Here is a 23,695-nt window from a genome sequence, read left to right on the forward strand (position 1 = left end):
GTTAAGATGGTTATGTATGATACTTTTAAGTGGATGGTAACATAACAACAATAGTTTAAAAAAATAGCAGGCTACAAAACAAGTTAAGTCATATAAATATTTGACACTTCAACAATAAGTTTGAAAACAATGTGATGTCAACATATTGTTACAATTTTTAGCAATCTTGAACTGTAGAAACGACAAAAGTCAAAAATTTTCAATTTTATCAACCATAGTTAGAAAAAGAACACATACTTAGGTCTGTTTGATTTGATTTTTTTTCACGAACTGTCACTACTTAGACCAGTTTAGATGCCTCGTTTTTAATAAAAGAGAATTAGTATTTTACTACAAGCAAAGAAATAGATTTTTGGACTGATTCAATATTTAAAAAATTGCTGGTATATCAACAGTGGAGTGACAAATTTTTGTTTGCCATTCAAGTTAACAATTAAGTGTTGGAGGTGAGATTTCTTGAAACTATGTGATATTTTTCTAAATTTGAATACATTTTCGAATAAATGGTGGAAAATCTTTATTAATTTCTTTATTTCGAATTCAAAATTCCAAACAAAACAAATTCCAAATTCCAAAAAAAAAAAACTTTTAAAACATTATTAAATTCTAAATTTACCATCGGTAGCTAATCTCAAACCAGCAAGAGCTACATTCTCACAAGCTAGATAATTGTAATCATCGAAACGATTGATATACTCATCAGGGCCATCATCGAATTCGTTGTAATCCTCGAAATTCCATGGCTGAATATTGATATTAAGATGTTTCATTAATTTATTAACGCAATCGTCCAACTCTACTGAGGACTTTGGGGCATTATCATTTGTTTTTGTTGTAATTGTGACTGATGGGGCTTCAACTGATACTTGTGAAGTTATCTTCTTTAAACGCCGAAGACGACGGTTACTTTCTTCCCGTTCCTTGCTTTTGCTTTTTTGTAATATTTTATCCACAGAAATAAGACGTTTTAGACTTCGCGATTTAAGTTTCATGCAATGTCTTGGTGTTAGATTCTTTATTTTGACTGGAGTCTTGAGTTTTTCACCATTGAAAAGGACATCAGAATACAAAACTGATGGTTGGGATTCGGATCGAAATTTGGCAGTTGTTGACAAAGAAGGAAATGTAGATTCGCTGTTCAGATTTGTGGACTCATTAAGATTTGTATTGGAATATGATAAGTTCCAAGAGGATGTTGTTCGTTTCCAGCTTCCGGATTTGATTTTTTTATTCATTTGTATCTCTGAATCCTAAGGAAAATAGTTATTATTAGAAGGAATAAATCAATTTTAGATACCTTTTTAAAGGGACTCTTTGTCCGTTGATGTTCTCTTGATATTGAAAGTTTATTGCGTCTTGAACGGCTACTTGATTTTGGTGATTTTAGTTTGCTTACAAAGAGATACAAAATTTTTGAAAAAGTAGATTGCAAACATATTTTAAGACCAAAAATTGGGTACTTACCTAACATTTTTTGAACGGTTCATATCGCTGACCATCTTTCCAAAAAACAAATCAGAAAACTAATACAATAATTTGAATTTAAATTTTGATCAAAAAATCTGACTTACTGATCTATTTCTGTGAAAATAAAAAATAACTCAGTGTCAACATTTTTAAGGCAAAGTAAAATTGTTCAGAGAAGTTCAAAGAAATTGCACTTGTTTATTTATTTCTGAGAATACAGAAATCTCGAAATCTAAAAAATATAAGTATAGGGCGTGTCTTTAAGCTTCAAGACATGTTTCAATGATTGTTGTCTACTATTTGACAGTGAAGAATATCAAACTGTTTTCACATTTCTGTTCAATATTGAGTGATGTTTGGAAATTCATAATGAATAACGCCAGCACTACGCTTCAGGATTGTGGAAATATACTTTGAAAACAAATATAAATCTGCTTGTAGAGTTCATAGACTTTTACAGTTTTCATCATTGCTGGTTAAAAAGAGCTTCGTCAATAAGCCTCGAATATTTTATTCGTTGAAGAGTGGATTGTATGTGGAACGTGAATTGAGTTTGACAGACCCTTAAACATCTTGCACATGAGCTACGAACTGCGAACTGTGGTTGTTCGCATATTGTGACTTTTCTTTCACATGAGCTTTATTTCTATTCGCAGACAACTACGAATTGTCAATTTATAATTACCCTTTTCAACAAACAAAACAAGAGTGGTACAGTTTTGAGGTTAAGTTGATCGCAAATAGTTTAAGTAGTATTCACATGAGCGCGACCAACGAACGACGAATGAATTGAAAAATGTGAGTTTATATACGTTTGAAGACATATTTCCACACAAATTCTTAACAAAACGATAGCAATATTGTTTCCATTTGATTTATGATGCATACTTTTAATTTTCAATATCATATAATTAATAAATTTGAGAAAACAAATTTATCCGTCGCGAAAAAAATTGTAGTTGATACGGACTGTCAAACTTTATTCGCGTTCCACATTATCCACACTCGCAACGAATAAAATAATCGCGCGTACTTAACCTAAAAAAATCATTCTTGTTTTGGTTTCGTGGTGAATGGTGTTCGGCTGTGGCTCATTCGCGACGAATTAAAAACTCTCATGTGAAAGAAATGTCAAAATCGACAAATATTCGTTAATTCGTTGGTCGTGCTCATGTGAATAATGCTTTATTCGTTGCAGTGTGGATGGTATGTGGAACGCGTAGTTTGACAGTTCGTAGCAACCACACTTCAATTCGTTACTACCAAATTGTTTCTACAAAATTGTCTTGTTTTAGAGAACAAAATGCAAATTGTATTATCCTAACATAAGTGTCAATTGGTTTCTTAGAATTTAAATGTGTTTTTGTTTGAAATTGGCTTTTTTAAATGTGTTAAATCACTTTTGCTCATCCAATTAGTTTGTATGCACGACAAACAATTTGTTTTCTTAAATTTGTTTTATTTTGGCAATGAAAAATCTAATTTTATTAAGACAAACGTAAGGGTTTATCGAGGTATACCCCAAGATATTTTGAACTTGTTTGCCAACCTGTACTCACTCCGTAAATAACTGAGTTATTGCTTGGCAAAAAACAGGCTTTTCTTTTTCAAGTGAAAAAGACAGCCTGTGTTTTTGAAGCATTTATTTTTATTTTCCAAGCATTGCAGTTGCCTTTTATTTCATTTAATGCAGATTGCAAAGTTAGCTTCTATGAAGAAACCAACAGAATCTGAAGAAAAGATACAGGTATCATCGGCGAAAATTGCTTTTTAGGAAGGAGGGGAAATCATAAGTAAAAATATTATATAAGATTGGACCAAGTACAGAGCCTTGAGGTACACCTGCACTTACATCAAAAGCATCAGAAAAGTTATTGTGTATCAGTAACTCTAAATGTCCTGTAAGATTGAACTACTTAGTGAACACCTTAAAGGGCTTCTTCGACTTATTCAGAGCCCTATAAGGAGCGGTTTTATCCGGCTCCCCATCCTTGGAGTTATACTTAGGATCTGGCCCTCGAGGTTGGGGGTTGTGCCGTCGGGGTGAGTTCCTGGCCACGTAAAAGCTTTCATAGTTGCGAAGCACCAATAAGCCTCAGATACGGACGGATTTACTCTTGACAACCAACGCAAACGAATTAAGGACAACGAACTTCGGATATGCACGTGGAATGTTAGGTTCCTTAACAGACCACGTGCGGCCAAAGAAATAGCGGAGGCCCTAGACCGCTATAAAGCAGACATCACCGCCATCCAGGAAATACGATGGGATGGGCCGGGCAAAAAGAGGATGAAAAACTGCGATATTTACTATGGTGACAGCTACCATGAAAACCAAGAGCGCTTATTTGGATGCGGTTTCGTCATTGGAGCCAGACTTAGGCAAGAAGTCTTGAGCTATAGGTGCATCAATGAGCGCCTCATGACCATACGCATCAAGGATTAATTCGGCAATATTAGCCTGTTATGCGCGCACGCCCCCACAGAAGAGAAAGACGACAACACCAAAGATGTGTTCTTCGAGCTATTAGACAATACATATGAGCAGTGTCCTAGCTACGATATTAAAATAGTCCTGGGCGACTTTAATGCCAAGCTAGGAAGGAAAGACATCTTTGATGGAATAATCGGGAAGAACAGCCTGGCACGACAACACTTCCGACAACGGATTCAGGCTCATAGATTTTGCTGCGGGCGAAACGTCATGGTAGCCAGTACGCGTTTTCCACACCTTAACATCCTCAACGGAACTTGGACTTCTCCAGATCAATCTACCGTCAACCGGATTGACCATATTGCGATCGACTCTGGCATCATGGATGTACGAAATTTCCGAGGAGCTAACATAGACTCAGACCACTACCTCGTTGTAGCCAACAAGGTAGTGGTCCGCAAAGCGGTGCTGCATAAAGGGATGAGAGCTTCTCAAGAGCTCTATGAGCAGAAGGACGAGAGGAACGCCGACTTCTCAAAAGAAAAAAGAGAAGCGTGCGGTCGAAGATGTTGAGAGGTTTAAAAGCAAATTTTTATGAACAGTAGGTGAAACGAAAAAAACAGGTACATAAACCTAGAACCGGCTGCAAAGACGAAAGTGAAAACATCATAGTGGAACCGCAGTCAATGCTGAGGATATGGAAGGACCTCTTCTGCAGACTGTATAACGGCGAAAACGAACTGAATTCCACTGTCAGGTAGGATGATCCATTCAACATAAAACGAAAAAAACAATCGCGTCCTCCCGACTTAGACGAAGTTAAGATTGCCATATCTAAGCTAAAGTCTAAAAAAGCCGCTGGAGCGGATGGCTTGAATACTGAGTTCTTTAAAGCAGCTGGAGATAAGTTGGTTAGGAGCATGCACCAACTTATCTGTAAGATATGGTCGGAAGAAAACATGCCCGATGAATGGAACCTCGGTATTGTTTGCCCGATCCTGAAAAAAGGAGACCCTCTAAACTGCACCAACTATAGAGGATCAGTCTACTTAACATCGCCTATAAAATTAAATATTCTCTGCCGTAATATGTGAACGTCCACCTTACCAGATAGTGTCATGACTCCCCCAGTTCTTGAACGCGTAAATGATTCTATGGGACCAATATTTTTTCGTACTCGAACTGTGGCGAGAGTTCTTAAAGATCTTAACATTCATAAATCCGCTGGCCCAGATGGTATCCCCGCTATTATTCTGAAGAGGTGTTCTTCCACGCTAGCAAAACCACTGCGTAAGCTTTTCCATCTATCCTATTCTTCTGGGCTCGTTCCGAGTAGTTGGAAAACTGCATTTGTTCAGCCAATTCCAAAAAAAGGCGAATCTTCTTCTCCCACAAATTACCGACCGATAGCACTAACGTCCCTTTTTTCTTAGGTCATGGAAACGCTGATTAATTATCAGCTTAAGAAATATCTTGAGGAACGGAAGCTTCTTAATGACCGGCAAAACGGCTTTCGTAGCAATAGGTCCACTGGTGATCTCATGGTTCATCTCACCGAACAGTGGAACAGATCTTTACATCGTTTTGGAGAAAGTAAGATTATTGCACTTGATATTTCAAAGGCATTTGATAAAGTTTGGCATCTTGCTCTCTTATCGAAAATGCGTGCTTTCGGTAGCGACGAATCTCTTCTTCGTTGGATTAGAAATTTTCTTTCGAACCGTTCAATACAAGTTGTTTTGGACGGATTCAAGTCTGAAACTCATAAAATAAACGCTGGTGTGCCCCAGGGCTCCGTTTTGTCTCCGACCCTCTTCCTCATTTTTATAAATGATCTCCTGTCTGCTACTTCTAATCCAATACATTGTTTCGCTGACGATAGCACTCTTAGCTTTTCATATTCGTTTCCAGACTCACAACCCTCCTCTTCGGATGTGGAACTGCAACGGCAAAATATGATTAGCTCATTAAATTCCGACTTACACAGCATTGTACAATGGGGAATAAAAAATCGTGTGGAATTTAATGCTTCGAAAACGCAATGCTGTCTTGCATCGTTAAAGCGAGATAAACCGTCTTTGCCACTATCTATGAGTGGCACTTGCATCAACGAAACAGAAAATCTTGGCATCCTCGGAATGTGCATCAGCAACCACCTATTGTGGAGCGATCACATACGCGATGTTGCCAAAAATGCCGCAAGATGTCTAGGTTTTTTGAGACGTTGCAAGAAATTTTTTTCTCCGTCTGATCTGGCTACAATCTACAAAACCTATATACGTCCGAAACTTGAATATAACTCTCATCTCTGGGCTGGTGCTCCAGTAACTTATTTAAGTCTCTTGGACAGTATTCAAAAAAGAGCTTTTAAAATGATTGGTGACATTAACATCATCAACTCGTTTACATCACTCGAACATCGACGCAAGGTTTCTTGCCTCACCCTTTTTTACCGTTATTTTAACGGACTATGCTCTAGTGAAATAGCCAGTTGCATTCCTCCCCTTAAACAATTTAACCGTAATACCCGCGCTTCTAGGAATGCCCATCAGTTTACCCTTGAGCCCAACTTCGGACGTACTATGAAGTACAGAGATTCTTATTTCAGCCGTACTACGCGAATGTGGAACGCCTTGCCACGCTCTATCTTTCCCTGTCATTGCAATGTTCAGAAATTTAAAACCAATGTACACCGACACCTCCTATCCAACCCTTCCCTCTTTTCCTAATGCTCACACTGTGTCTTTGGCATATTAAAGGTATAAAAAAAACCTTTTAGTGTTTGCTAATTATAAAAAAAAAAAACGTCTAAAGCCCATCGTCAACAACCTGATAGGTCCTTATCAGTGTGGTTTTAGACCAGGAAAGTCCACAGTTGATCAAATATTCACATTACGGCAGATCCTGGAAAAAACCCAAGAACACCAAATCGACAGCATCTGCAGGGACGAGCTGTGTAGAGCCATGTCCTCCGTTTGTGCAGGATGCCCAAGGAGAATTAACGCTGCTCTATAAAGGTTGAAAACAACTTAACAGAACCTTTCGATGTCAGAAGGACTTCTTCTACCTAAGCTCCGCTGAAAACGCAGGAAAGAACACCAGCGCTGAGATCAAACGCAGACTAACTCTTACTGTTTCTTTGGACTAAGAAAGCAATTCAGTGGTAAAGTCCTCTCTCGAAGGACCAAAGTTTTGCTTTATAAGACTAAAATGGCTGGGTTACGTAGAGCGCATGTAAAGCGACCTCACCTAGCTTGGAGCACGAAACTGCTTTCTTTCGCATCTGTTCTTTCTTTTTGGGCTTAAATCTTTATCACATTTAATTTTTTTCTTAATCCGTCTCACGCTAGCCTCAGACACGCCCACTTTATGAGATATTTCGCGGTTAAAAAAAATGTTTAGGTTGACCAAACATTTTACTTCAGCTCTTTTACTTGGTGACAGGTCTCCTCTCTTACCCAAGGTTTAAATTTTACTATTTACTATTTTTGTTTTGCAAAAAATGTTTTTCAAAAACAGTAAAAAAAGCACACACAAAAAATAATGCACTTGAATACCGTTAATAAGCACACAAAGCTTTTAAAGTCACACGAACCGGGAGAATACAAAAATTCAACTGCAAGAATTCTGTACTTGTTTACGCTCTGTTGCCAATACTTTGACATTATGCATTTATAATGCAACATATTAAAATAAAACATAAAGAAAATAGAACCACAAACAAAAGTCTAATAAGCAAAACTTAGTTTCTGTAACTTTGAACGTTAAAAATATATAAAATTAAAATTTAAAATATAAAATTATAAAAATTCTGCAGTGCGTCTAATAATATGGCCAGGGACTGTAGATATAATTTACCAATAAAATACGCCTAATATCATCAACAGTAGTTGATTTTTTCCCCAATGAAAAACACACATGATTCCAAATGCGCAACTACTCAATGAACACAGCTATCGACAAACAAATGCAATCTCAATCGTACCAACATTTGAGAACTAAATCAGATAAGATCCATTCGAGACTCGTATTAATGTCAAAAACCCAACCATATTAAGATTCTACTCTAACTTTTATCGGTGTTATTCATACTATGGATATTGTTTTTGTTATTCGTGTAAAATCCTACTATACTATAAATAGATTTCCCAACAAAACACGGGTATTTACACACTTTAAACCAATTCTAATAAGTTCGGTTTTCAATGCTTCTGTAGGCATTTCGTCTAAACCAAAAAAAAACAAATCTCAATGACCTCGCTGAAGGAAGGTCATGAGTAAAAAATTGTCAAGATTTTGATTTTAATGATAAACACACTTTTTGGTGATCCTCAATATTGTTGCACATTTTTTTAATGCCAATTGTCATTTTCTTAACAAATTAATCAATAACTTGGATGTCATTTAATAAGGAATGTACATTTTTACAAGTTTTGCAGTACGCATATGGATGGAATTTTATGTCATCCGGACCCATTTTTCGATTGTGAATGGCTTCAACACTAGAGGGATATCTTTTCCGCTTCTTAATTTTGGCTTTAAAATCGTTACGCACAGAAGGAAAGTCCGATCAGTTCGATGAGCTGAATTGTACTGTAACTTCAACTTTATTTCTACCCTTTTGTTTACAATTTGTGCATTTAATCATTCATTCTTCGGTCGTTGGTTATGAGTCACCCTCATGTGGGAATACCTTAAGTAGTAGCCACGTATGATAAATTTATCTACCAGATTTATAAAATTTCAATATCAAATTCTCGAACTCTTAAAAAATACTTGATACTTGCCCCATTGGATTCTACCTAGCTTAAATTTTCATATTGAAATAATACTTTCGTTATTTATGTTTGTATGTACATACAAATGTAAAAAAAACTTAAAAAAAATATATATTTTTGAAAAATTTATCATTTACTATTATATTTGAGGTTTTACTTCTCTTTTTTTCAACCATAAACCATTGACAGGTCATCTTATTTTTTAACAATGTTGCGTTTGGTCTCCACAATTTCTATCAAAGGGAATTATCGTAGAATTTTTGGGTAAGTTTTTAAGTTTTTTTAGTAAAAAGTTTAATATAAAAGAATATTCTTATATAGTTTACTTCAACGCGGCTATAAATGTGAAACAATAAATGGTCTTATTCCCGGAGGTGGCTTAAAGAAATTTAAAAATATCAAAGAAGAAGAATATTTCTCAAAGAAGGTATAAATCTCATAAAAAAATTTCAGAAAAGAAAAGATATCCATTGCGTTTTCAAAACTTTCCGGTATTTGTTTTTGAAATGATGATAAAGCATTCATTTTAACGTAGTTGACGGAGTTTCCGCGCAGCGGAATTAAATGGAATTATCTTATACCTTTTTTTATAAATATGTAAAAAAGCTTATTCCCCCGCTAATTGGATAAATGATCGTGCTCCATTTATTGCGGCCATCGCTACCAACATACGTAGCGCAAGTGTCAACTATCAATCGGTAGTACTTCAAAACTTGCTGCTTTTTGTAAAAACCAATAACAATTTAAGTGGGTTTAATTGACAAGACCACTTCTTCGGAAATAAAGTTGTCATCAAATTGGTTTAGCAATAAATTGATGGTTGAATTCTCTCGGTTTGAAAGCGTTGTTCCGGGGCTGCACGTATTGTATTGAGCTATCAAAACCTCACTGAACAAAAATTTCAATACAGTTTGACATATCTCAACTGACAAACCATAAAACAACACATCGAAACCGCTCATGAACATCGGTAAATAAAAACACCCTGTTGATTTCTTGTTTTTCACAATTCCCCAATTATAATTTTGCTGTCACATTTGACTAATTAAACGTACATTTTTGTTATTTTTCAAATTTTAACAATTTAAATAATTGTTTAATTTAAATAGAAGTACTTAAAGAAATAGAAAAGAATTAGAAAACTTTTAGGCAACATTTAAACTCTTAAGTGTTAGAAGATTTTCTTTAAGTAAAATCTGACATAATTTTTCTTTTTAAGCTCAAAGCAGAGAATTAAGTTGTCAAAAAAAGATCTGTTTCTTATTTAGCTCAGTTCGCTTCTATTGTGTTTAATCAGATATTGATCGGAGTGCGCTCCTTGAGCTCTTAATATAACGATGGATTTTCACGAGTAAGAACGTAGTGAAGCTAACTTCACGTTTGTTTCGTGGGGTATGACAGAGACAGTTAAATTTTTGCTGAAAACGATTTTTTTAATGGCGCGTGGATGATTGGAACTTTGCGGTAGAGCTGCCAAATTCCCAGATAAACATTTTGTTAAAAATTTATTAGTATTGGTGTAAGGAGGGGTAAATCTGCTGAAAAATCCTGTTCTGTAAATATGATCTTAGATCAAAAATAAATCAATTTATTTTGCCCATTTAGTGAAAAAACAAGAGAAATTTCTATTTTGACAGCTATCTAGATCAAAAATTGATTTATTTTACCCATTGTAAGAAATTGTTGATCAAACGATCAATAGCAAAATAAATAGTAAAAGAAAAATTGAAGCTGCGCTTAGCGGGCCTGAGAAATTTAATTAAAATTGATCATTCGCTTTAACAGTTCAACACTTTAACTCTTCTCCGGAGCTGTCAAACCATGACCTTTTAATCTAAAAAAAATCAACTATTTTTCTTTTATCTGATTCTGCATTTCCAAAAAAGGATAACAAAATTTTCGAAAACATCAAAGAAAACCCTGAAAACTACCAAATGATGGAAGACTTTGGATGTAATCCACCTTATTCCAAGGAAGTGCCGAAATTTCAACCAACCAGTTCAGTAAAGCATAAAAATCTTCCCGAAGAAGTCTATTTTTTAAACGAAGTAAATTATAAAAAATGTTGTTTTCTTGATGATGTTTATGTTTATTTTTCCGAAAAAAAAACTTTTAGCATTGTGATTGCATTCAGAAGTTAAAATTAAAGAACAGCAAAGAAGATAATTCATAAATATTCGCCTTCTAACATTTAATAAAGAAAAAAATCAATTTTTTTAAAATTTTAACGTCAAATTTTGAGTACTCGAAAAAATACTTGAACAGCAAACGGAAATTCATCACACGCCATTTAATTTGCGACCAAAAGAAGAACCAAGGAGCAGCTGATAACTGTCAAAAAAGAAGAAAAAATAGAAAAACAAAATAAAAAAAAGAAAACAAACATCTGTCTATTTTAAGAAGACGAAACAACTGCGCTTTTCACTTTAAAAAACTGCGACCAATTTTTCAATCTCCTCAAAATAATCAATTGCTTGTTTTCCAAAAAGTTTTCCAATTGAAAATCAATATTTTTGAATAATATTGAACTCTCTTGAATTGTATAATGTTCATTGCTCGTCGATTCATTCTTTCCATAAATCCGAAAAACCTCCGGTAAGTTAATTTTGATGTTTTGACCTAATTATTTTTTGAAAAATCTCAAAATTTCCTAAGTTATGCAATTATCTTGATACGTATCTTCTCGAAACTCCTTATTATTTCGTCTTAAAATAAAATTTCTTTGTAGTTTCGTTAAAATGTCCTCACAAGTAGGCGAATTGGGTAGTGGTGCTGGCAAAGGTGGTGGCGGTGGTGGTAGTATCCGTGAGGCTGGTGGATCATTTGGCAAAATGGAAGCCGCTAGAGAAGAAGAATTTTTTTACAAACAGGTTCCTATTTTTGATTTAACACAAAATTTGTAGTTCCAATCCTAAAATATTCACTATTTTCTTTTGGGTAATTGCAGCAAAAAGAACAGTTGAAGAATCTCAAGAATAAGCCACCTACAGAGACTCCTTCAAAGAAGTAATTTGATAACTAAAGTCATGAGATCCTGAATAGGATGTTTTCCAAACTACCTTTATATTTTGTACCTTTAGAGATTTTTCTTTTGGATTTAATTTTTGATTGACTTATAAAAGACTGTTATGATATAAATAGTATGAATTTCGTTTTTCTAATCATAAATTTCGTCATTGTTTTAAATGCGTTTTGGTTTCTGTTTTTCTAAGAAGCCAAATTCACAGGCAAAGGGGCTTGTTTTACGACAGAATTCATTCACTAGTTGGTCAATATTTGTGACCCGCTTGAGTGGGCTTGAAATAAAATCAAAGCCAAAACAAAACAGTGGACAAAATTCATCTTCTTTTCTGATTCTGATGAAAGTTCCAATTGACTTGACTCGAATGATTCGGAGAAGTTTTAATAGTCAATCGAAATTGGAACACTGAAATATCAGGACCAAATCTTGAATAAAAAAATCGAGAATGTGAGTCCCTTGCCCTAGATTTCTAAACTTAGCTAACACTGGGTTTTGAATACCTTGCTATGCCAAAGACACAGTGTGAGCATTAGAAAAGGCAGGAGGGATCGGAAAGGAGATGTCGGTGTATACATTGGTTTTGAATTCTTGAAAACTGCAATGGTAGGGTGAGATAGTGTGGTATATTCGCGTAGTACGACCAATAAACGAATATCTACATTTACTTCATAGTACGACTGAAGTTGGACTTAAGGTTAAAGTGATGGGCATTTCTAGAAACGCAAGTACTAAAGTTGAATAATGATGATAGATGATAGGATGGTAAAATAACGGTAAAAAGGGTAAGGCAAGATGTTGTTACTATCAATCATTTAAAAGCTCATCGTTGAATTCTGTCGAAGACGCTTAAGTTACTGGAGAACCAGCTTAGGAACAGAGGTACTAAACTTTGGACGTTCATATGTTTCATAGATTGTAGCCATATCATTGCATCGTTTCAGAAAACCCGAACATCTTGTAGCATTTTCGCGTATATGAGCATTCCATAAGAGGTGGTTACAAAAGTTTTGAGATGTTCAGTTTCGTTGATGTATGTTAGATCCACCCATGGATAATGGCAAGTTGTATACCGTTTCAACGATACAAAATAGCATTGAGTTTTCGAAGCATTAAATTCCACTGGGTTTCTTATTCTCCATTGTACAATGCTGTGTAGGTTGGAATTTAATAAGCTAAGCCTATTTTGTCGTTATAGTCCCACATCCGAAGAAGGAAGGGATGTGAGTCTGAAAACGATCACAAAAATTAATAAAAATAAGAAAGGGTGTGGGAGGCAAAACAGAACCCTGAGGCACACCAGCACTTATTTCGTATTTCTTAGACTTCAACCTATCCAATACTACTTGTATTGAACAGTCTAAAAGGAAGTTTTGAATCCAACAAAGAAGAGATTTATCTTAATTAGGTTAGGTTAGGTTGGAGTGGTTGTCTAGATGTCATTGACGCACGTAGACCTACCACTAATTAGGTTACTCATGGAATGAATGAACTTAAACAAACCATATCGTAAGTTAGAGAGACGTTTTGTGTCAATCGTTGCCAGTTCACTGGTATTATCGAAGAAGGGATTACCGAAAAAGTTATTCCTTCTAATGGAGAGTTTTGGACATGTACATAGAAGGTGTTGGACTGTTTCCTCTTCCTCCTCGTCCATGCAGCTTCTACAGAAGTCATTTGTGTAGATCCCTAGCCTCAGAGCATGTCTTCCTTTGAGGCAGTGTCCTGTTATTACTCCAATTGTAGAGCTTATACTTTGTCTGCTCAGTGATATCAAGCCTTTTGACCGTTTTAAGTCTATACTTGGCCATATTTGCTTGGTTGCTAGGCAGGTGGTACTCTGTGACCATCTAGCATTTGTTGATTCTAGAGCATATTGCTTGAGAAGATATTTGCATATAGCAAGTGGTGTTCCTATGTTATGTTTTTGTCTAACATTAGGCATGAGTGTTCCGTTTTTGTCGAGCTCATCGGCATTGCAATTTATCTTGATTGAAGGCCCGCATTTTCGATAAGAGGGCTTGATGCCAAACCCTATCAATTACTTTTGAAATATCAATCGCAAAAATCTTACTTTTTCCAAAAAAATGTAAAGTTGTGTTCCACTGTTCGATAAGATGAACCATTAGATCATTAGTGGACCTATTGCTACGAAAGCCGTACTGTCGGTCATTACGAAGCCTTCGATCTTCGAGATGTTTTGTTGGTCCAACAAAGAGACGAGATATCCGAAAAATTATGTCTGAGATGAAACCAAAACATCTTGAGGTACCTATCACTCATGTAGTTATCATTTACACTTACAATGACAAGGCAAAACGTCTTGAAGACAATTTTTTGACATCAGTGTACCATTTTATATTGTTCATATTTATTGAAATTCACTGGTAACCTCGACCTAGAAAATTAGTTACTCGTTGGACCTATGAATGGCATGACAGATTTGTAGAAAAAAAAAAACTTCCAGCGGAACATCGCTAAAGCCATTTCATCGCGTATAGGATTGAATTTATACCCTGAATGAATGAATGATGGGTTATTGATTTACTGATTTAGATATTGTGCCCCCAGTGGTACTCGTTAAGAATTCTCCTTCTACAGTGTTCCCTCCTTTTGAGGAACTTGGGAATTTGGGGTATTGAATTGTTTTTTGTTGAGGATTTTTCAAATCTTAGATTATTCCTACTTGAGAATTTGGGGTATTGAATTGTTTTTTGTTGAGGATTTTTCAAATCTTAGATTATTCCTACTCAGGGTTATATACCCAAGTAGAATTTTAGCCGGTCTGAGGAGTTCATTACAAAGTTTTGACTTTTTTCACACCTCTTCCGATTTGATCTTGTTTTTTATACATTCGGCGGGTTCAAACAACATTAGGGACTTCATTTGCAGTCAACTGCATTCTCTGGACGTATATTTTGACCAAGGCAACTAGCTAGTTTTCCAACTGTCATTATCTTCAAACTTGGAACTTTACTTCACTAACTTCTACCTTCAGTTCATTGTACAAAAACTATCATTATTATACATTATTGTCTACAAAATTTTTGTATTTGTATTTTGTATTGTAAGAAAATGTTACGTTTTTCTTGTCCAAATTTACAAGGAACCTTTTTACAAAATGAATTCAATGAAGTTGTGCAGAAAATAAATAAATCATAGAGTAATAAAGTTTAGCTTTCAGTTGAATGAAAAAACATGATCAATTGTCATTTTGACATAAGTTGACTTGACTTAATAGTTAGGGAGATTTTTCTTGACTAACTTTCCAGTCAACTTTCCATTAAAGTTGCCTTAATTGGAAGAGAATTTTTTGACAGCTGGCCAATCAGATGCTAGAACCTTGGCTTACTTTCAAGTCCCTTATGTCGCCTGAACCTGCCCAATTTTTTGACAGCTGGCCAATCAGATGCTAGAATCTTGACTTACTTTCAAGTCCCTTATGTCACCTGAACCTGCCCATTTCTTTTAGTTTTAGATAGGGAATCTGCTCCTTCGTTACCCAGTCCTCAAACACCCCAATTCCAAATTAAGCGGGACTCAATTTTACTTGCCTAGCATATTCTGTCTTCTTAGAACACGAATTCCCATACAGGTTGGGTTGGAGCTAATCCAATAGAAGCTATCTGACACGATGCCAATATTTCCGTATTCTCTTTCGAGATTACGTGCTACCCATTTTCCTGTGATGTTAGCTTTTATCTGGTAGATACTAGTCATCAGTTATGAGGGTCTGCTTCTAGGCTCAAATACTCCCGCAACAGTAGTTCCATCATTTCTTCTCGAGGTATCAGTGCACCAGTTAACCACAACTCTTTTTTTAAACTTAACTTAGTTTTGAAGATTTTCTCGATTTAATATTTGTTTGATCATGCTCTCTCTCTCTACGATTCTCTTTTTCGCCTGCCTTCCTTGGAAAATTACAGTAGTTCACCATTAGGGATCTTAATTTTTCGACCAACACAAGGAATGGAATCAAGTTGATGTCCAGTAGAATGCTTAAGCATGTCAGCCTTTGTATTTTGTTTCTAGTGATTTCCTATGCTCAACTAGTTCGGTTCTCTTATGCCAATTAACCACCCCATGCGTCTTACCATCGTGATGTTCATCCTTCTCAAGATGTTTAGTTTGCATCCCAATTTATATGCTTCCCAGTCTCTTCCATGTTATTTTCTGAAAGGTCATGAAATATGAATTATTTGAAAATTTTTGTTTTTGTTTGTTGGCCTCGATTGTCTTGAGATCCGTGTTGCATGTGCCACCAAAGCCCCGACCTTGCTCTTCTCCATTCGTTCATGACCCACTCATCTCTGTTATTCGATTAAATCTCTTTTTAAAAGGTCGATGTTGCCGAAATTCAACATACTTTCCCCTTCAATGCAGATGGAACCAGAAATTGCCCTATTCTGCCCGTTCATCCACTCTTAACAGCTCTCTATACATACCTCTGGTCCAAATAATCTATTCGAAATTTAGTTAAGTTGCTTGAACGTGCGCTTCAAGAAGTTAGCCAAAGCTTAATGCAAAATCTCTCTTCACTTTAACTTTATAGAAATCCATCCCAAACAAAATTCTTATCGCAAAAAAAAACGAAAGTAAACAAATAGAGGGGTAAATAGAAGATAAGAGAACTTAAATAATCTCCTAAAGCATTCATCTAAATATTGGAATAACAACTTAGATGTTTTCTAGACTTAGCTGAGTCCACATCGATTAGTTTCATCAAAACCACATTCCTCCCTCCAAACAACATGGCAGCACTTTGTGGATCATTGAAGAAAAATATTCGCACGAAAATGAAGGAAAGTATACTTCCATCAATAACACCAGAGTCTAGGAAAAGGCAATCCGATGGAATTACTCAAAGGGTAAATTTATGCCTCATGGTTTCATGACATTCATCTCATTTGATTCCTATTTTTGATTTGGTGTTAAAGGTTATCGCTACTGATGACTTCAAGAAAGCTAACACAATTAGCATTTACCTCAGCACACCAACTGAAGTTGATACAACTAAGTTACTCTCGGAGATGTTCTCTCAAGGAAAGCAGGTAAATTCAGGACCCAACACTTAAGTCACACTCAAGACTCTTTAAATTATCTTCCATCTATTCAAGGTTTTCGTACCAACTTATAATAAAAACGTCATGGAAATGGTGAAACTCGAATCCCTCTCCGACTACGAATCTCTCCCTCTCACAAAATGGAACATCAAACAACCAAAAATCAGTGATGGACGTCCAAATGCCCTCACTTCCGGTGGAATTGATCTCTTTTTAGTACCGGGAGTTTTATTCAGCAATAAAGGAGGACGTTTAGGTCATGGAATGGGATTCTATGACAAATACTTCAAAAGACATTCCGAGACATATCCCAACAAAAAGACAACTCGAATGGCAATCGCCTTCAAGGAGCAACTTGTGCCTGAAGACGAACTGCCCTTGGCCGAACACGATGTGATCTTAGACTTTGTTGTAACGGAAGATGAAATCCTTTCCTCGAAATAAAATTTATATATTTTTTTCTTTATTTTAAGAAACAAGAGAAGAACAAAATAAAAAAAGAAACTTTGTTTTTTTTTTGTTGCCTATCGCAAATAGGTTCTTATTCGGCCGCGTCCTCGAGAGCGTTGTCCTCCGAAATGCGACTGCGAGTAGTGTGGATCGCTGCTGAAGTGTGGCGTCACCACTGGCTCGGAAGTGGCCGTCCGGAAGTGCTGTGGCGGCGGTGGGGCCAGGGAAGCATCCCATGGCGACGGCGACGCGGTTCTGTGGGGTTTGGATTTTCTTTAAAAGAAGGAATTGAATTCTACGTTCAAGAGTATTCTCACCTGTACGGCCCGCTGCCGGCGTTGGAAATGCGTGAGCCTCTATTTCGTCCTACCCGTGATCCTCGCATAAGAGATGGGATTTTGTTGTAGCCCGTCGGACCGGTGGGCTGTGCCCCACAAGTTTCCAGAGCCAAGAAGTCGTCAACGTGCAGTGAAGGTGGTCTCGAAGTGTTTGGCGGTCGGGAACGGAACAAATCCCCTCGAGATGGCGGCGCTCTGGCAAAGCCCCTTCCACGAACTGGGGTAATATAGATCTTCTTCTCAGGACGTCCAGTAGTCGGCTCGACCTCTACCCGCCGAGTGCGGAAACAAGGAGCCGTTGGTGTTCGCTCACGATTCGATTGTGGCGAAGCCGACAAATGCAGCACCCGCTTACAGTCCGATGAGAGATTCGTCTCCGATGGCAGACAAGTAGTGACCAGTTCGGCCATATCCGAGGTCACTCGCTCGCAAAGAGCCAGATCCTCCTTAGTCAGAGTGTCAATGCGCAAAGGATCTAACCAATACTGCACGCAGAGCTGAGTATCGTCGTTGGACTCATAGATGGTGAAAATTGGCCGTGCAGCATACTGAGTGACAATGCCCTCAGTCTGGGGCAGATGAGGTTCGTTTATGGACTCCGGGGATGACGCATCACTCTCAGTTGGTTCGTAGGTCTCCAACTCGGTTATATTCTTCTCAATGTCAGCCATCAGCGATTCACTGGGTGGCTCGACTTTTTCTAGAATTGATTTGATTCGTTTGAGGATGTGTTGCTCCTCGCTGTCTTTTTTGTAGCCCAGCAAACTTGTCAGCTCGGCTGTTGTCATCTTTAGTGTTCGATTGGGAATAGTTGTGTCCGTTGTGGAGTTGTCAATGTGGGTTAGGCCACGAATAAGGAGTACAATAGTCTCTAGCAGACCGTGGAACGTTGCACTCTCGTTGATTTCTAGGATTTTCTTTAACCAGCCTTGGAATTCTTCACGCTTGGACATTAGAGCCTGACGGAGATGATAGAATGTGATGCTAAAGAAAAAAATATACAAATTAGTGAGGTTCCAGAAAATCGAATCAAAAAACCCGAATCCAGAGAAATTAAGTTTAAACAAGTTGAGTTTTTTTTACTGATTTTAAGTTTTGAAACTCTTTACTTACTCATGCTCCGTGAGAATGATCAGATTCCTCGAGGCAGCCACCGTAACCGTGCCAGTGACTTCGGCATTTAATAAATTATTCAAAATAGCTTCGATTATCTTTGGGATGAGCTCCCTTGGAGGCAAAGCCGATGCCAAATTCAATTCCAGCAACGAAGTGGAATATGGCGAGATCAAGGAAATCTCCGAGTCAAAGAAATTTTCAAGGATTCTATGAACTGCCACCTGGCACTTCGAACTCAGCTCAGTAATCCCATCTTCGGGATTTATCAGAACACCCTGGAAAAGCTCCCATAGCTTTCCCGATAGAATGGACAAAGCTGAACTCTTGATCGATGCGTACGAAGTTAGTTGTGCAAAAAAATTGAGAATCCTCGCCAATCCGGCTCCGGTCGGTCCCTCAGCGCATAACATCTCGGTTAGAGTCTTTGAAACTAGAAGCGTCATATTTGGAGCTAAGTCGGCCAATTGCAGACAAACTCTGGTCAGCAAATCGGACAACTGGGGGAATGAAGTCGGACAAATAGTCTCGATCATCAATGCCAAACGATCGCTCTCTGGGTGTAGATGAGCCGACCAGAGCTTCCGTTCGGTGAGCATTCGTTGCATTTGGGAGTCCTGCAACTGGCCAGTGATTGGCAGTGGCAGAGGCAATGGCAGCAACTCCGCCAACACTTGGAGTCCGGGAATAAAAGTCGACGGTCCGGAGAGAATAGCTTTGATGACTTCTCGAATCATCTGAGTCCACAAACTCTTGTGCAACAAGTCCTCATCCTCCTCATTGGGCTGAGTGTACGCCAGGAGGATCTTCAAGATCTCCGCCTTTATCTTTAGTGACTCTTCGAAGGCCTGACTCGTTCCGGGAATGTAGTGCATCAGGAAGTAGGTCTTCATGAGATGCTCAATCGACGTGAGGTCCTTGTACTGTACATCTCGGCATTGAATCCCAAATGTTAGCATCTCCCTCAACACCTGCAACGTCGGCAGAACTATCTGGCAACAGTGGACTCCTTGAATTGTCATCAACGCCGGAGCATGGAGCCCTGGCTGCTCAAAATACTGGCACAACTTCTCGAGGATGTGCAACAGAGTCATCACTCCATCGGCTGAGTAGAATTGCAACGCCATGAAGCGATGCTTCAGCTCCGTGGTCTCGGCACTGGCTGCAGTCTTGCCCCCTCCGATGCACTGATAACGCAGAATCCGCAAACCCATGATCAGGTCCCCGGGGAATGTGGTGATGTACTCCAGACTGCGAGTAATGACCTCGACTAATGGAGTAATGTCGTCGTAGGCGAAGATATTCACACTCTCGAGGGGCTTCAGATAAACGTACATCTCCTGCAGCACTGCCGACACAGATGGCTCAAAATTCTCATGGTTCTTGGCCAATTCCAGAATAGTTGTTCCATGTTCGACCAAGTAGTCCAAATTATCGCAATGTCGAACGCAACAGTCGACCATATCCACAGCATAACTCAAAACTGGAGACTTGTACTTGACACCAGGGGAATTCTGCTGGCGACGTTCTTTCTCAATCAATTTTATGATCGGCTCCAAGTAGTTGTTGAGAGCGATTGTCTCGACGGTATGGACGCGAGATGGATTTGAACAGGTCTGGCTGTAGAGCTCGTGGAGGTGGGTGGCCAAGAAGTTGGCCTCCTCGGGGACTAGAGGTGTGTAGACAATCGCATCGATGTGGTATCGAGTTTGTATCCGGAAAGCTAAAGCCAAACCGAGTTTCTGGAAGTGGTTGAGGTCGCTCCCCTTCTTCAGTTCATCATCGTCTAGCTCCTCCTCCTCGGGAATCACCTCCTCAGAATCGACAAATTGTGGATCCTCCAAGAGGCAACTAACCAGAGCCTGGCTGACTTCAAAGCAATCATCAACGAAATAATCGATTCCCACGTGAGTCTTCATCATGGCCTCCAGCAAATCCATTGTCTTCGTAACCAACGAAGGTGGAACCACACTTTTGTTGCTGAAGATCAACAGAATAGATTCACATAGAGAATGAATGCTGAAGAACGACTCAATCATGCTGGTGTAGCTCTTCATGGCTGCGGTGTCGTAGACAATTTCGAACTTCTTCGAGACCGGCAGGAATCTCTTTGGCTGGTGGTAGCTGAGGACGTCGGAATTCAGCGCCGAGATGACTTCGCCCATTGCGAGCTCAATTTCAGTGAAGAGCTGCACGTTGAATGAATCGGCCAGAATAAACTGCTTGGTGACATCTTCTCGTATGTTCTGCAGAGCTTCGTAGAGGTTCATCTTCTTGACAATCGACTTTAGGGCGAATTTCGTCCGAGTCAGCGGTGTCTGGAGCAGGTTCGTCAACAAATGCTGATAGCCGTTAATTTTTCCATTGTTGATAAACAGTTGGACGCCCTCTTTGGTGTCCAGGAGGGCGTAGATGGCCTTCAGGACCATAAGCTTGATCGACAGTGCCATGTACTCTTGTTGGTAGAGAGCAAAGAGTTGGGCAAACGGGTCAAGGTTCTGCTCAATCCGCAGCTGGTTGAGTATATCTTTGCTCGGCGACAGGAGCTCGATCAGTCGGACTCCAGTTTTTATGTGGCGGATCTTGTAGGCGGGTTGAGGCTGAAGGCAGGCGCACTCGAAACTCAAGGCTATCTTGAGAAGCTGCCCAATCAGCTGTAGGTTCTCTGGCTTGTCATGGAAGAATGCATTCAGGATGAAGGTCTTCCGGCGGAAGGTCTGATGGAAGTGGAGCAGCTGATTGATCAGCTGTTCTGAGATCAACACTAGACTCTCCTTTTCGTCGACGCTGGAAAGATGAAAGTCGTCCATTTTGGTTTGGACTTTGAGTTTATTCAGCAGAAGGCCGAAATTCTCGAGGTCCTTGGAGTACAAGTCATGCAGGTTTACATCGAATCTGTCCAGGGGTGTCTTGAAGGGATTGTGGATCTTAATTGCTCTCTCGAATATCGCAGCCTCGATATCGATTTCGTCTTCAATTTCTTGGGCGTCGTCATCGTCACCTAGAATCTCATCATCACTGAGAATCGGCTCGAACTGCTCTTCCTCCTCCTCCGCTGCTGGTTGGGGGTCGGCAGGCAGCTTTGCTTTGAATTCGTCGCTTTCCATGACATCAGGGGACCTCGGGCGGATGGGCGAGTCAAGTGGAGGAGTTCGTGGCCATTTGTGGGATGCATCGCCTCCACTGGATCTGGTGCGTCTTCCAGATTGTCGATATTCTGGGCTTCTGGACCATTCCCGGGGTTTTTGGCGAGTGTAGCCATCGCGTTCGTGACTCTCGGAGTGAGTGCGAGTTCTCGATGTTCCACTTCGATCTGAAGAATGAGATGTTTTCCGCAGCCTTACATCGGCCTTGTACACGACTGTGTCGTCGGGTTCTTGGAAACTACCCACCGATGGACTCTGGACGACGTCGAACTGCTCCACCTCCATGGCACCCGCTTCAAAGGGAAGGTTTTCCGGTCGCCAGTCTGCCTTTTCGATCTTTATAGGCTCCTCCTCGGGAATAAGGAGAACTTCTTCGGGAGCGGGCGGTTCACTTGGCTCGCGAGGTGGACTGGCAATCTGATCGGCCACGGTGGCATTTGTTAGCGTCCCATAGACCGCCAGAGTGATTGTACTGTACCAGCCTCTCAGGACGAGGCCATCAGTGGGAATCTTCTCGAGATGACATTCCAAGTGTATGCAATCGTTTTGGTTGTATTCGAGACTACCAAGGTTCTCGAATGTCGACGCTCCTGGCATTCCCAGATCATTGACGAAAAATTCAATGCCGAACTTCGAGGGATTAGTTGCGCCCAAACGAACTCCTCCCGGAAAGTCGGCCTGTACTCGTGCGCCCAGGGGAATTATACGCACCTGAGTGATGTACACTGGTTTCGGAAACTGCACTAAATCAAGATTTATATCCTGGAATAAAGAAATTCGAGTTAAATTAAAGATTTTTCAAGATTTATAATTTGTGTTTTATTTTACCGAGTTAACTTCATGTGAAAATGTATCGAAAAATAGCAACTCGGCTGCATCGTCCAAGTCTGCCATTTTTATTTTAAATTATTAATTATACTGTAAATTAAAGGAGTTTAATTGGTTTTTTCATTCAAGTAATTGTGAAAATTTAAAAAGAAATTTTACTTTTTTGTTCGGAAATGAAATTTGTGTGGTGCTGGTTTTTTACAAGTTGACAGATGAAGGAGTGCATATAGTGTTGTCTTTGTTAGTTGCATTTTGTTTATCGGAGTTATGCCGGTATGGTCTTCTCTTTTTCGGGTAGCCATTTTTAATTTCGACATTCACAAAACAAGGGAGTTACCAGATTTATTTTATTTTTAAATCATCTCTGTTTCTTGCAATTTTGTCAAAACAAATTTCGCCTGATTCTCAAATTCAAAATGTGAACGTGTTGTCAAATACGAAGGATGAAAGTAAAAATTTATATTTTGGTTGTTTGAAAAAACATATTTGAAAATATGAATAAACTCTTGCGCATTTTGTTTTAAGGAAAGATACACAAATTAATAATTTTGTATATGTAAACTCCCTAATGTCATTTCTATTTATTTATTTATACCGATTACAGTATCTAATGAGTCGAAGATTGGAACATCAATTTTGGAATTTCTATTCTTTAATCTTTAATTGGTATGAATATTCGTATTTGATTGTGCCAAAAAACAGGAATTTAATGTTTTTTAGGACTCTGTTTTGTTTTAACAGTTTATATTGTTTGTTTATATATTCATTTGAAATTTTCAAATATTTGTGAGAAATTGCCTGTTGAAAAAAATCAAACCTGTAGAAAACTGCACTAAAACAGCTAAAAGCAACTAATCCAGGGTTACACGTTGAAATCCATGATGCAACTCATAAAACACAAATAATTAGTGAATCAAGAACTAGGGTAATAAAAATAAAGCAATTAGGGAAAGTAAAAGGATTAATGCGAGAGAAAGAGAGAGAGATAATCAAAATGCAATTAGGGAAAGTAAACTTAAGAAAAAGGTTTGTATAATAGGAGTGATTTATTGAAAACGG

At 38.4% G+C, this 23,695-nt stretch overlaps 3 protein-coding genes across 5 annotated transcripts; 1 reads left to right on the forward strand and 2 right to left on the reverse strand.

Annotated features, from left to right (window-relative positions):
• Positions 1 to 500: 500 nt before the first annotated feature.
• Positions 501 to 1,604, reverse strand: LOC129952822 (uncharacterized). The gene is made up of 3 exons (XM_056065675.1): positions 1,465 to 1,604; positions 1,298 to 1,391; positions 501 to 1,250 (listed from the first exon to the last, which is right to left on the reverse strand). The coding sequence occupies exons 1-3, from the start codon at positions 1,497 to 1,499 to the stop codon at positions 600 to 602; spliced, it is 780 nt and encodes a 259-aa protein (XP_055921650.1). The 5' UTR covers positions 1,500 to 1,604; the 3' UTR covers positions 501 to 599.
• Positions 1,605 to 8,744: 7,140 nt separating this feature from the next.
• On the forward strand, positions 8,745 to 17,265 carry LOC129952823 (5-formyltetrahydrofolate cyclo-ligase). The gene is made up of 7 exons (XM_056065676.1): positions 8,745 to 8,943; positions 9,001 to 9,106; positions 10,566 to 10,727; positions 10,796 to 11,274; positions 16,391 to 16,566; positions 16,636 to 16,749; positions 16,816 to 17,265. The coding sequence occupies exons 5-7, from the start codon at positions 16,450 to 16,452 to the stop codon at positions 17,203 to 17,205; spliced, it is 621 nt and encodes a 206-aa protein (XP_055921651.1). The 5' UTR covers positions 8,745 to 8,943; positions 9,001 to 9,106; positions 10,566 to 10,727; positions 10,796 to 11,274; positions 16,391 to 16,449; the 3' UTR covers positions 17,206 to 17,265.
• LOC129952820 (protein virilizer) lies at positions 17,203 to 22,871 on the reverse strand. 3 transcript variants are annotated; one of them, XM_056065670.1, is made up of 5 exons: positions 22,796 to 22,871; positions 22,637 to 22,726; positions 18,663 to 22,570; positions 17,529 to 18,533; positions 17,203 to 17,484 (listed from the first exon to the last, which is right to left on the reverse strand). In XM_056065670.1, exons 2-5 carry the CDS (start codon positions 22,700 to 22,702, stop codon positions 17,286 to 17,288), a joined length of 5,178 nt encoding a protein of 1,725 aa, XP_055921645.1. In that variant the 5' UTR covers positions 22,703 to 22,726; positions 22,796 to 22,871; the 3' UTR covers positions 17,203 to 17,285. The 3 variants fall into 3 exon arrangements, with proteins under 3 accessions (XP_055921645.1, XP_055921646.1, XP_055921644.1); XM_056065671.1 differs by having other exon boundaries at positions 17,203 to 17,466; positions 22,637 to 22,853; XM_056065669.1 differs by having other exon boundaries at positions 22,637 to 22,852.
• Positions 22,872 to 23,695: the final 824 nt, after the last annotated feature.

This window comes from Eupeodes corollae, chromosome 3, assembly GCF_945859685.1.
Source record: "Eupeodes corollae chromosome 3, idEupCoro1.1, whole genome shotgun sequence".
Taxonomy (NCBI): domain Eukaryota; kingdom Metazoa; phylum Arthropoda; class Insecta; order Diptera; family Syrphidae; genus Eupeodes; species Eupeodes corollae.